This window comes from Neolamprologus multifasciatus, chromosome 12 (assembly GCF_963576455.1).
Source record: "Neolamprologus multifasciatus chromosome 12, fNeoMul1.2, whole genome shotgun sequence".
Lineage (NCBI taxonomy): Eukaryota > Metazoa > Chordata > Actinopteri > Cichliformes > Cichlidae > Neolamprologus > Neolamprologus multifasciatus.
In genome coordinates, this window is record NC_140450.1 from 33,870,499 (window position 1) to 33,884,239 (window position 13,741).

At 42.6% G+C, this 13,741-nt stretch overlaps 1 protein-coding gene across 1 annotated transcript in view; it reads left to right on the plus strand.

Moving 5' to 3' along the window:
- The first annotated feature begins 1,280 nt into the window (after positions 1-1,280).
- The window catches only part of galnt9 (polypeptide N-acetylgalactosaminyltransferase 9), a 123,139-nt gene continuing 110,678 nt past the window's right edge, over positions 1,281-13,741 (plus strand). The window contains exon 1 of the mRNA XM_085179361.1: positions 1,281-2,508. Coding sequence (XP_085035487.1) covers positions 2,268-2,508 — 241 coding nt within the window. The 5' untranslated portion in view covers positions 1,281-2,267. The remainder of the gene's footprint in view (positions 2,509-13,741) is intronic.

A 13,741-nucleotide genomic window follows, 5' to 3' on the forward strand; every position in this document is an offset into this window, starting at 1 on the left:
GAATGCTGAAAACAAGTCGTTCGGGGAGCTGATATACAGCGCCGTAGCTGCTGTATAAGCAGCTGTGCTTAGGCCTGAGGTGTCTGTAACAATGATTTCCCCAAAGACTCTTTCTGCAAACTATGAATCAAAGCAGCACCTTGTGTGCACCTTATTATACATTCTATACAATGAAAATCCTTTTAAATGTCCTTGTTATGCAGACCTGGGAGCTGTAATGCAATAGAAAGTATGCATCACCATCACCATCATCATCATCATCTTCAGTATCATGACCACACAGGGAACAGTATGAGCCCTGCCTAAGCTTTGTTATTCTACCCTCTTAAAAAGAAAAACTTTTTTGGAAAGCAGGAGCTTTGTGGAACAAATGAACCTCTCATTTGAGCCTAGACTTATATGACAAGGTCTCGTTCTTTGAAAACACTAAAAATAAAAACCCTCAAACATGCTCTCAGAAAATCAGAACTGATTCCCTCTTGAAGACACGCACCATCAAGAAATGCGTATAAGTGTAAAATAACTCACAAGCTCACGTTCGTACCAAATGTCCTCCGACAAAGAAATGTGCAGACTATAGAGGCTTTAGCTACCCTGGCACTATCTCGGTGTATTGAAGCAGCAAACAAACTGAAGAGCACAGATCTGAGATCCTCTGGTGGGTGTGAAGTGGAATCAAAGTACTTCGGGCAGCAACTACCGTGTCTGGGTTTGCCTAATCAAGTAAAAGTACACAGAGAGCCCGAAGCTCTTTGTACGTGATTTACTGGAGCTATAATTCATTTGGAATTGGAGACGAGGAGCTGGCAATGGCAGGTTACAGTATGGAGTAGGAGTAATTTGAACTGAGTAATGATTAGAATCTGGATGGCTCTATAAAACAGATGTCCTTCGATATCTGTGGGTTTAGTGTGGAGTTTTAGTGACCGGTGTGTGGTTTCGCTTGATTGTTTTTTCTTTTTTTGGTTGGCAAGACCTCAAATTCTCTCCTGAGAGTGGATTTGTATTATAATAAACAAATGTTACATGCTAATTCAAATATATACATATTTATTCTGTTTAGCTTGGCGTTAAAGCTGTAGTCAAGCATGTGATTTGTGAAATGATCCTTACAGCCTACTTCTGAAGCAGAGCGTGTATGTATAGGAGTGCATGCATGCAACCTGAAACACGTGCGAATTGGTTAACCTTGTGATTAACATAGAAAAGCCATTTAACACATCTTCACACGGATTTCCACAGCTCACCTGTACAGGGGGTGGGGTGGTGTAGATTGCTCTACCAAGTGGAAGTACACGCTGCTTCCACGGTCGCGCTATTTATTTTACACAACACTGCTTGTGAATATTCATGATTGTGTGCCTCTAAACGTCAGGACGCAGCGGTGGCTCTTCCTCCCTGACAGAGCGGGGAGGCTGAGAGAGGAGCGACAGCATGCCAGAGCCCGGCTGCATCGCTCCCATCGACATCGAGCGTCGTTTGACTGCATTTGAGGGCAAATCTGCTCTCAACTCATCCCACGGTGCAGCGCCAAGGGAGGCGGCGATGGTCTGACGGGACGCAAACACAGAAAGAGACTCGGAGGCAGAGAGAGAGAGATGAAAAGGGAGAGGGGAGAAAGAGAAACGCCGCTTTGTTTTTGAAACGCGCGCATACACACGCGCGCATATATATATTTATTTATTTGTTGGACATAAGCGCGTTTGGATTCATATTTGCAGAGCGGGACGGATCGGGTGAGCACAACGCCTTTGAGGAAGGAGATGCCACAGAGCGGCGAGAGCTGTGTGACGCTTCAAAACCACGGCTCTTCTTGCGCGATGGACGAGACATATTGATGCTAAGGAACTGGCGAATTACCACGTTGCGGAGGAGAGATGTTTTGCAACTGCCGGGGGCTGCTCGGGAGGATGAATGCCTCCCGTGGCGTCATTTCTCGCTTGTAATATGTAGGTGAAGCGAGTGCAGCTGTTTGTCGACTAGTGAAGCTCATAAAAGCATCGCTCACTGGTTGGAGCCGAGCTCCGGGGACGCTACTAACATTTCCCACCTTGTAAGTTCTATGTGACCGGTGCGGTGTCCCACTACGGAGCTGTCCGTGGTGCTGAACGGATCCGCCAGCCCTTCGGGTCTCCACGAGTTGACCTTCTCTCCAGCGAGCACAGACATCACCCCGCCGCAAGGCACACTGTAAGGTGACAAAGGAGGCCACCACTCATGAGCTTTTGCCGGGCTTGACTGAGTCAGCCAGACAAGATTCTCCTTTCATGGCTGTGGCACGCAAAATCAAAACTTTGCTGACCGTCAACATCTTAGTGTTTGTGGGGATTATACTGTTCTCGGTGTACTGCAGGATCCAGGACCGATCCGAGGAGCTCATCCAGATAGGGCGTATTTCTGACCAGAGGCTGCGAGCCAGGAATGGCAAAGTTTCCAACTTGGTGGACAGGCAGTCAATTCTCCAGAGGCTGGAGAGGCTGGAGGATGTGGTCTACAACCAGTTAAACGGTAGGAAACTGCTTGAAGTCTTAGTTGTTAAATCCGTGATCTATGAAAGCAAACATTTTATATTTAGCATTTAGTCCTTGTCAGCCAATTTATCGGGTAATAAGATGCGCTCAGGTGAGTTTGACCTGGGCCATGACTCATGCATTTTATGTATTTATTTATTTATTGTCAGTCTAGCCTCATTTCTTTGGTAAAAGCGCGTCACTGTCACGTAAATGAATGGCTATAGTATCAGACTTGCGCATTAATAGGCTAATTATGCATTGTATACTTTTTGCATGTGCTTAAGCACAAATGAAATCGGTGTTGATGTACCTCCATGTGCTGTCACTGACCTCAACTTGTAAACTTCACACGAATTTCTAATAATTATCGAGGTCGGTGCAGAATCGCACTTGGAGAAAGTCTGTACGCCAGCAGCATTGCTGCCATTTCACTGGAAGCATCGCTGGTGAGATATGCAAGGTTTAACTGGCAGTCTGCGTTTTGAAGGAGAGTCTGATGTACTACCTCTGTGACACAATGACAGACTTTTACAGGATTTCATTACACGGGCTGTGGGTCAGATCTGGTCTTTTTGGCCACAGCAGAAATCCTGTTAAATCAGGTTACGTCTTACTCTGCCTTACTGTTTTATTTAACACATCTATGTGTTTTAAGCAGGAGAAGGTCGTGGTGAGTGAGTGGGCTTCAAAAGATTCATGAAATGAATGAGGCATGACTACATCAGCCTCTATGTTTATGTGTACTTCATACATGCACACTTTCTACCAGTACTTTTTATTCTTATGAGCATCATTTTTCTTAAGGGAATTTCTTCAATTCTGATTCAAATGTTAAATAGAAGCTAATGGGCTTTTTGGTCAAAGGTTAAGCAACCACACGTATATCCAGTGTCTTTTGCATTCCTGTAAGCGACTCTGCACCAAAAATATCTTTGAGTACTAAATTTTTTTTTTTTTTTGCAATGAAAGAAACAGATTTCTTGAATTAAATGCTTTTTTTTGTTCCAGAGTGCTCACTCGCATAATAAGGGATAAGTGGGATCACAACTAATATGTTCTCACATCCTGTGATTACCACGGGAGTGCTTTTCCACCGTGCATCATGAACCGTACCAGATGCATCTGCGTGAAGTGGTTGACTTGATGATGACTCAGTGACTGCTAAACTTCAGCCTTTTGAAGAGCGCATCCAGTTTTGTATTCACAGTTATTTGGGCAACCTTTTCTCTCACTAGTACAGGAGGGATCTGTTTTTGATCCAGTGATGCCTCGTCTACAAAGGCTCTTGTTTTCAAGCCGAATAATGAGAAGGCTGCATGGTAGACTGTTACACTGAGTTACTGATTTGCTTCTTGACACTATAGCTAAGGCTTAATGATAGAGAGCAAAGATTTCATCATAACCTTTTAATAGTCAGCCTCCTGAAAGCCGTTTAACCCAGAAACTTTACAATAAAGACATAAACAATTCGAAGAAAGTAAGCATGTCTGTTTTGCCACTGAAGTTGCATCATTTTATCTTAACTCTAGATTAAGAAGACAAGGTGGGGCACTGCATTTGACTGTTTCCTTTAAGACCCTCACCAATGAATATTATTTTTTAACATTGTTTAGTAATTTGGAACAGGTTTTATCCTATATTATCAACATGTGATTAACTGCCTGATAATTACCTGTGTGTTGATTCTATTTAAGCTAAGTGTGAGTATTGCTGTCATTTGCGGTCCTGCTACTTTCTCTCTGCTCCGCAGTCTCTTTTGCTTCTGTGTGCGACTTGAACAGCAAAACAGGGACACCAAGTTTTGTTTTTGTAAATTTTAATAGGTAGAGCCCAGACATTGCTTCAGGCACTTTGAATTTTCAGATGCACTCATATGATTTCGTTTATCCTCTCTTAGCACCATGCTGTGTTCAGGAACATCCTGATGTACAAGTGAAGCAACGTGCATAAGTGTGTTGTCCTCCCCCTTCCCCTCTCCTGCTTAACATGCAAACATTTTAAGTGGTACAGGGCTTTCTAGCGGATGCTGTGGCAGGAGTGTGAGGTGGGAATTAATTTGCATATTCATAGATCTCTGCATACAAAATGAGGTAATGATGTGGAATTACATCGAGACCGTTTCGAGGCATAAAGAGGTTATTTTCGTAGAAAAAAAATCTAAATATATATTTTTAATGATTAGAGATGAGTTTTCAGGTATTTCACGAATGCAAAGGGACTTGTCGAGTTAGATGGTGAACGAGGACCCCAGACGGAAGCAGCAATCAAAATGAAACCAACCTTTTATTGGAGGCAAAACAGCAGAAAGAAATAAACTCCATGAACCAACATAGGAAGAATTAGGGGTTACTCTAATAACTAGGAATCTGGCACAACCAGGGGTGTTCTTGGTGACTGTGGTCCCAACTTCACATCGTCATTGAGCTCCTCCTGTGTAGTCTTGTGCTAATCCAACACCTTGTAGTCCATTCCAGCCTTGTGCAACCCTACAGTCTTGTCCCTGATGTCCTTTTACAGCTCTTTGGTCTCAGCCATGGTGGTAGAGAAGTTGGAATGAAAGAAATTTGTTCTATGGACAAGTGTGCTTTATATATATAAGGAGCTGAGATCATGAGACTCTGTATTGATTGATTCATTGTAATCTCTGTGCCACAGGGACACACAGCCAATCCATGGGAACCAGAATTCAGGATGGTTTGTAAGGGATCAAATACTTAAATTACTCACTGACATTAAAATTTGCATTGTGTTGTTTTATGCATTTTTGGTTGATGTTCGCTCTCTCTCCATTAATATGATTAATATGAAATGAGAGACTGTCAAGGTCTCTGTAAAAGTGTGCAAACTTACAAAATCAGCAGGGGATCAAATAATTATTTCCCGCATTGAAGACAGGATGAAAGCGAGACAGTCAATTCAGCAGAGTATCACTGCTACTGGGCATGAGCACACAGTGTCTGCACAGATCTTGTTGACTGTGGGACTCAAGGTCAAACAATATCATCATCATCATCATCAACTTTATTTATAAAGCACTTTAAAACAACCACAGCTGACACAAAGTGCTGTACATTGGAACTGTAAAATAAAATTACATGAGATATAAGTAAAAACCAAATAAAAGAAGAGTGAAATCATTAAATAACTACTTCAATTAAAAGAGAAACTAAGTCTCGCTGAGGTTAAAAGCCAAGGAATAAAAGTGGGTTTTGAGACGTGATTTAAAAGTGGACAGTGAAGGGGCCTCTCTAACGTGCACGGGCAAATTATTCCATAATTTTGGAGCCACAATAGAGAAGGCCCTGTCCCCTCTGAGCTTCCTCCTGGATCTCGGTACCTCCAGGAGCAGCTGGTCAACTGACCTGAGAGACCGACAGGGTATGTGTTGATGAAGAAGCTCAGAGAGGTAAGGCGGGGCAAGACTGTGAAGGCATTTAAAAACAAACATAAGAATTTTAAAATTAACTCTAAAAGACACAGGCAGCCAGTGCAGAGAGGCCAGCACGGGGGTTATATGCTCTCTTTTTCGAGTTCCTGTTAGGAGTCGTGCAGCCGCATTTTGAACCAGCTGCAGACGTGAGAGCAATGACTGACTGACCCCCACGTAAAGTGAGTTACAGTCGTCAAGGCGGGAAGAAATAAAAGCATGGATCACTGTTTCAAGATGCTGCCTCGAAAGAAAAGATTTTACTCTTGCCAGTCGCCTTAAATGATAAAAACTGGACTTCACCACTGCTCTGATTTGGTTGTCCAATTTAAAATCACTGTCCAACTTAAAACCAAGGTCAGTAACAACAGGTTTAAAATAGACTTCCAGGGATCCTAAAACAACAGAGGAGGACTCACAGGGACCACTGGGTCCAAACACCAACACTTCTGTTTTCTTTTCATTAAAATTTAAAAAGTTTAGAGCCAACCAAGCTTTAATTTCATCTAGACATGTCAAGAGAGGTTTTATGGAGATGCCATCCTTGTGTTTTAGTGGCAAATAAATTTGGCAGTCATCGGCATAACAATGAAATGAGATCCCATGCCTTCTAAGGATAGAACCCAGAGGCAATAGATACAGTGAAAAGAGCAGTGGCCCTAAAATTGAGCCCTGTGGGACGCCGCATGACAGAGGAGCAGAAGACGATTCGTAACCGAGAAGGCTGACCGAGAAAGTTCTATTTGACAAATAAGACCTAAACCAATTAAGTGCAATAGGCTTTTATATCTTTATATGTTCTAAAGACGAGCTGCCGTCCCAGCTGAAAAAGTGCGACATGTACGTTGTCTCATTCCATGCGTGCGATGCATATTTGAGTCTTTGAATGCCGACGATCTCCTGGAAGGCGTGTTTCCTCTAATGCTAGGCATGCGCTGTCAAAAGAGTCACATCAATTTCATAAAATATTCTCAGACCTGATTTGTCTTTGCTGTTGCACTGCTGAGTCCAAGTATCTGGGGCACAATTTGCAGGTTTTTCACAAGTGTGCTGAAGAGGGGAACAAACCACAAAGTGCAGAGCTGGCACAGTTCCCTGCCTGCCAGGTATCATACAGAATATGACAGAACAAAAGCGTTTTTTTGACCTTGGAGTGAGATTCTTTGATTAACAATGACACCGGGTGTCAGGCTGTTACACTGAATTTCAAATGGAGCTTCACATGACAAGTTGCTGAATTCAACTGCAAAAGTGCAGCTGTACGGAGTGACAAATGCAGATGTATTACTTGTAAATAATCTCTATGCGGTCCAAATCATAAACATCAATCCGTTTCCGTATAGTCATTTGTCTTAAGCAGAAGCAGGAGCGCACAGTGGATGGATGCTGACTGTCACAGGCCTTGCGTGATTTTTCACAAACTGTTTTCTGTGGCCACTGGGGATAAATATGGTGAGAGGACTCAACGCGCCAATAACTATTATCATGTCCAGCAGCGATATGAAGTAATCGCCCATTCCTCCTGTTGTTTATTGCCTACCTATGGCATGCCATGGGATATGCAGTACAGTCCAATTAGATTTGAAGGACATAAAAGAGCCAGAGAATTCTTATTTCACGGTTGCCTGAAGAACGAGCACTAGACTCCCAACAAGAAAACAACGGTCAAGCTTTTCCAGCAGCCCATCCTGTGCAGAAATGAGTAACATGAGGGTTATCAGCAGCATTGCTCTGCTGTGGATGCCACCAGCTTCGAGCAATCAGATGAGAGGTTTTAAGCTTGTTAACAAGCTTATGAAGTAGTGTTTTCGACTTAAGTACAACATTAGCACCGGTAAATACTTCTTTGCAGGTACTTAGCTGCTGAAGCCCTCTAAGTCTTACTTAACACTGTTAAAATGTTTTGTTTGGGGTCTTTTGGTCAATATTGAGCTGGAAATCTTTTACTTTAGAGTTAGACATCCATCATGAAGTCCTAATTTTCAGTTATCGTAGGGAGGGGGGAAAAAGTGCATGATTGCAGGATTAATTCACCCAGTGGAAAAGTTGACTGTGACTTTGGGATTTGGGAAAGAAACATTGATTGATTGATATTCTATGTCCGTTTTTGCACAGCTGGAACAACTGCAAAAACAAACTAATTTGAATGATGTACTGTTCCCATTCACATGCTACATCATTTTGGCATTTATGAGATGTAGTGCACAGTGTTGTAGGACTGTCAGCGTGAGTATTCTGAGAAAACTGTGTGTCGAAAGCTAAATACAGCTCAACTTCAAGTAATATGTTCTGAGTTTTAAACTATTACGTCCACTCTTCTTTACGGCATTGCTTCAGTTCATCGAGGTTTGAGGCTCTCAAGGTCCCACCACAGCTTTTCAATCAGGTTGAGGTCTGGACTTTGACTGGGCCATTGCAGCAGCTTGATTATTTTCTCTTTCAGCTGTTCTGCTGTAGATTTCCTGCTGTGCTTGGGATCACTGTTTACACTACAATCATTAGAATACTTTGATATACACTGAAACTCACGGTCAACTCAATCACTGTAAGGTGTCCAGGTTCTGTGACTGCAAAAACGCCCGAGATCTTATTGAGTTCTGAAAAGATATCGTAAATCTGATCTCATTTGCAGTTGAAGATGTCAACAGTTTTTTTTTAAAAATGTCTCTTCCTTTGCTTTTTGAAGGTAGAGGAAGACGCAGCGCTGGTGAAACATTAGCTTATTTCAACAACTGAATTAATCAGTGAACTTAAAAGTAATACATTTTATTTAAAAGCGCCTTTCAAGACACTCAAGGACTCTTAACAATAGAGTAAAAACACATAATAGAACAAAGACAGAACGGAGAACAATAAAAACAAGATAAAATAAACAACCGATAAGTTCACAGTGAATATGCAAACGTGAAAAGATTTTTAGTCGGGATTTAAACTGGGGGAGAGGACCGATGTTTCTAATATCCAGGGGTAGGGAATTACACAGCCTGGGAGCAGAGCAGCTGAAAGCTCTGCTTCCCATAGTGCTGAGGCAGAAAGAAGTGCAGCAAGTTGAATAGAAGAAGAAGATCAAGTGAGCGGGCAGAAGAGGTAGTTCTAAAGGTCAGAAAGGTAAGGAGGAGCAAGGTTATAAAGGGGCTTGAAAGTGAACAGAAGAAGCTTGAATACTATTCGGAATTTCACAGGGAGCCAGTGAAGTTCCTGAAGGATAGGGGCGATGTGCTAGTAGGAGGGGGTTCTGGTAATAATGCAGGCAGCGGAGTTTTGAACCAGTCGAAGCTTATGGAGGCACTTTTTGTGGAGACCGTGTAAGAGAGAATTACATTAGTCAATGCAGGAAGTAATGTGGCTATGAACTAGAATGGACGCAGACTGGATGGAAAGAGAAGGATGTAATCGGTTAATGTTGCATAGGTGGAAATAGGCAGAACAGGTGAGATCATTGATGTGAGATTTATAGGATAGTGAGCTGTCAAGGATGACACCAAGGCTCTTAACCAGAGGTAAAGGGAAAACTGTGGAGTTCTCAATAGTGAGAGTGAAATGATTTGCCATCAGCAAGCTGGATTTGATGCCGATGAGAATTTCAGTTTTGTACTGATTGAGCTTAAGAAAATTAGAACTGAACCAGAATTTTAATTCGCATAAGCATTGTGCAAGAGAAGGTCAAGGTCAAGTGGCTTTATTTTCATCCCAACCATGTGCAGTGGTACAGTACACAGTGAAACAACGTTCCTCCAAGAACATGGTGCTACATATGACATATAACAGACAATTGACACAAGAATACATAAAGTGCAATGTGCAAAATTGCAAAAAAAATTGCAAAAATTGCAAACAAAACAAAACAAAACAAAAGAAGGAGTGCAGCACCAGACAGAACAGAACAGACACGAGACGATGCAGACTCAGCAGTGCAATAGAAATTTGCAAAAGACTGAGTGCTGTGCAAAAAGTAACTTGGTGCATGAAGGTGTTCCTGTATGTATGTGTGAGATTGTTCAGATAAGTGCTTGCTAGTGACATGTATGATGTGTATGAATGTATGCAGTGGGAGAAGAAGGTGGGAGGGAGGAGTCCGGCCTGGAGGAGAGATATAGTTGAGTGTCATCGGCAAAACAATGAAAGTGAAGATCAAGTTTAAGGAAAATGGTACCAAGAAGAAGAAAATTTATTATGAAGGGAAGAGGGCCTAAGACTGAACCTTGGGGTACACCAGAAGTTACAAGGAATGAACAAGAGTGGAAGGAGATATGATTGGAATCAGGCTAGGTGTGTGTCAGACATGCCACGAGAGGAAAGTCTGTTTAGAAGGATGGAGTGAGAGATAGATCCAAAAGGACGAGAATGTTGAGAAGATCAAAGTCAAGTTAGTGACTTTAAGTAAAGTGTTTCCGTACTGTGACATGAGCGGCTTTTGGTCATATTTGGTATCAAGTAAAACAAACTACAAGTGCTTCTATTTTGCAAAACAAACACACAGCTTCAGCTATTACATTCAAACATACTTGAATGTGGCTGTAGCTCAGGTGGTAGAGCAGGTCATCTACTGATCGGGAGGTTGGTGATTCGATTCCTGGCTTCCCCTAGTCTGCATGCCAAATATCCTTGGGCAAGATGCTAACCCCAAATTGCTCTCCGATGCATCCATCGAAGTATGAATGTCAGTTAGAAAGCACCTAAGAAAAATGTGCTTGGGTGAATGCACAAGTTTGAGTGCTCAGAAGAGTAGAAAAACGCTATATAAGAACCAGTCCGTTTACCACTTGTGTTTTTACATAAACCCGTACAGAGCGGTTCAGTGTGGGGAGATTTCCAGAGCTCGACAATAGAGCTGCTTGGATAACTATTGTTCCGAGAGGGGCTAGAGTCAGTCAGCAATTGCAAGATTAAGCTATTTAAAAATAGGCTTATACAACACATCAATATTTATATATTTGGCTATTTTCATTCTGATTGTCTTACTTGGATTGGACACCAATGAAAGTACCTGAAAGCCATTTGATTCGCTGCCTCTCTTCTTTTATCACCTTAGAGCGGAACCGCTCTAAAAATAAACTTCTTAAAAAAACAGAGGTTGGTGTTAGAGAGCCCGTGCACTGCTATTGTGTCTACTCCTTTTCTCCGACCATCACTGGAAGCATCATTGTCTAAGCTCAGCTGTTGTCCCACAACTTACAGGCACACCGAGGCGCTTGTCATCAGCCATGCGTGTCACTTCCTGTCTTTCCCCACTGCGTAGGAGCTGATGGGCTGGCAGCCTCGCGGGTCCAGCTGTAGCACCAGATATGCTTCTTATCTATATGCCCAATTATAGGGAAAAATCTAACGCTGTTTATAGGCCGAGCCAGCTCAAACAAAAGACTTGATGAGGATGGAGAAACAGCCCTCTCACTCCCCTCCACGCTGGCATGCGCTTGGCACTCAAACTCAATTTTAATGATACGTATCACGGCGCGCGTATACGTTGTGCAGCGTGTAATGGTGGCGGCTGCAGGGACATCACATCTCTGCGTGATGAATCCTGATGAAATGAATTATATTATAATAATGATATGTAGATGAGGCGCTGGTTGACAACACAGTTTCAGAAACAGATAACAATCAATTCTGCTCAGCCTTGAGGAATCACGATAACGAATTCAGCGGCTCACCTGACAATCAGCAGGCAGCCGCAGACAATAATGTCAATTTCAGACGGAGCGAGCATCCCTCTTATTTATACTGCTGGCTTCGAGTCATGCAGTGATTATATTACCAACATTTAATGATGATATCCAGTGACTGAAGGGCACAGGCCAGTTTGCCAGGCTGGATAACTGATCATGTAAATTTTCTTCATGATTTCTTGATGCAGAGCAGCTCCTCCATCCTACGGAAAGGAGCTCCTCGTGACTGGGTCCCGTCTCAGAGTTGTAACATTCCGACACACTTCAAAGACTTTTTGCTATTTTTCCATCAACGACTTTGTTCTTGTTCTCGCCTCATTTCATTGCACACTTTTAACCCGACCAACACGGCAGTAAACACGAAACTTTCAATGATTTATTTTATGCTTTATATCTGCAGTACATGAGCTATTGTCAGTGCTTTTGCATGTTTAGAGATAACTTAGTGGTCTAATTGGTATCAATTTCCAAATCTGAGTTCTCATCCTCTTAAGATGCCTGGCTCCCAGATTTAAACCAGTGCTTCTCCCGGCTCTCAATGTTTCATAGATTTGTTTTGGCCTTTGAAGACTTTAAATCTCTTTAGAATGAGTTATTTTCCTCCTCTTCAAGAGACCGCTGAAATCCTCCACCTCCCCTCAGCATCAATATTTAGAACTCTGCTGCATCACTTTGGACACACTTAAAACCACTCGTGCTCTTAAATCATTTATTAAAAACGGGGTCATCTTTGAATTTGAGATTCTTTCTTGTAAAGGCCACGTCAGAATCATCCTGAAGGTTGTTAGATAATTTATAACTGCCGTGGCTCTTACTGTATCATGTCAGATGGTTTTGGACAAACCATCGAGGGTTGAGAGGAAAGAGCTCAGAGACGGATACAAGCTGGGACACAACGAGACTGAAACCGGTGCGCGTCGTCGCAGATGAGCCACGTTGTGCTGATCCTTTGGATGGGAGTGAGGCCTGAGAGGGAGAAGCAGATGCTGGGCTGTAATTGCCTCAAAGTAAAGTTGTGGAAGTGCAACGGCGCTGCTTGAAGGGCTACTAGCACTTCAGAAACAGTGAATGGGAGAGAAGCTCATGGAAAATGTGAAATAAAATTTTTTATGCTGCAATATTAGTTTTCATTCCCAAGAGTTTCACGTTGTGTTGTGAGCTTTTAGTCACTGTCATTTTTTCCTTTTTTTGACCAGAATACAAGAGCCTACTAGCTGGATGCTTTTATACAAAGTACCCCGCAGGATCATGTGTACATACATTTTTAACTTGTGTAGCTGCTGTGGCAGGAGAGCTTTTAGTCGTCACAATGTTGGTACCATGCTCTACCCACGGACAAACAGTCTAGGTATTTCTTTCAGATAAGCTTTCTATCTGAAAGCGGTCCGTTTTTGGAAAGAAAATTTGCCGTGCAATAGAAGTATGTGGCTTTTGCCCTTTATAAATGCATGCATATTCAAGTGATTACTTCCAAACCAATTTCACACGAATAGACACCAAACTCTAGAAAATCTGATGAATGAATCAAATACAGTGAAAGCTGTTTTATTATATGAAGTCATCTCTGGAGCAACATCAAAACAGCAGCTAAATTTGAAAAGAAAATCTTCAATAAACATATTAAAGCTTGTCGCGGTACAGTTTACATGTCAGCAATCCAACCTTTTGCTGAAACAGACAGACAGACAGCGGATCAGACTTTAAGGTCTCATCCCATAAAGGAACCTTCAATCAGACCGAGGCAGCTGTAGACAGGAAGGAAGCAAAAAATAACGCGGTGACCAGAAAACAAAGCCGGCAGGAGTCGTCCTGCTTCCAAGACACACACAGAGACAGAGAGGCCCTCCAGACTTGAGACTCTGGCTCTGGAGGCTATCTGTGTTATTGTGTGACACAGGCAGCTATGACAGATGGCTTGTCCGTGACGTGAACCCCACCCATACTTGTCAAAATGCCACCATGTTGGCTGGTGTCGGGCATGCTAAATCCCTCTCGTGGGAGAAGCCGGTTTCCAACCATTCAGCTCCAATTACAAATCTTCAGGCGCACCCGAGGATTTGAGGCCATCCAAATATGGTGATTACTCCTCAGTTCCTGGAGGGGGTGAAGCTGAGAGCTGAGCTCTTCATCGGTAT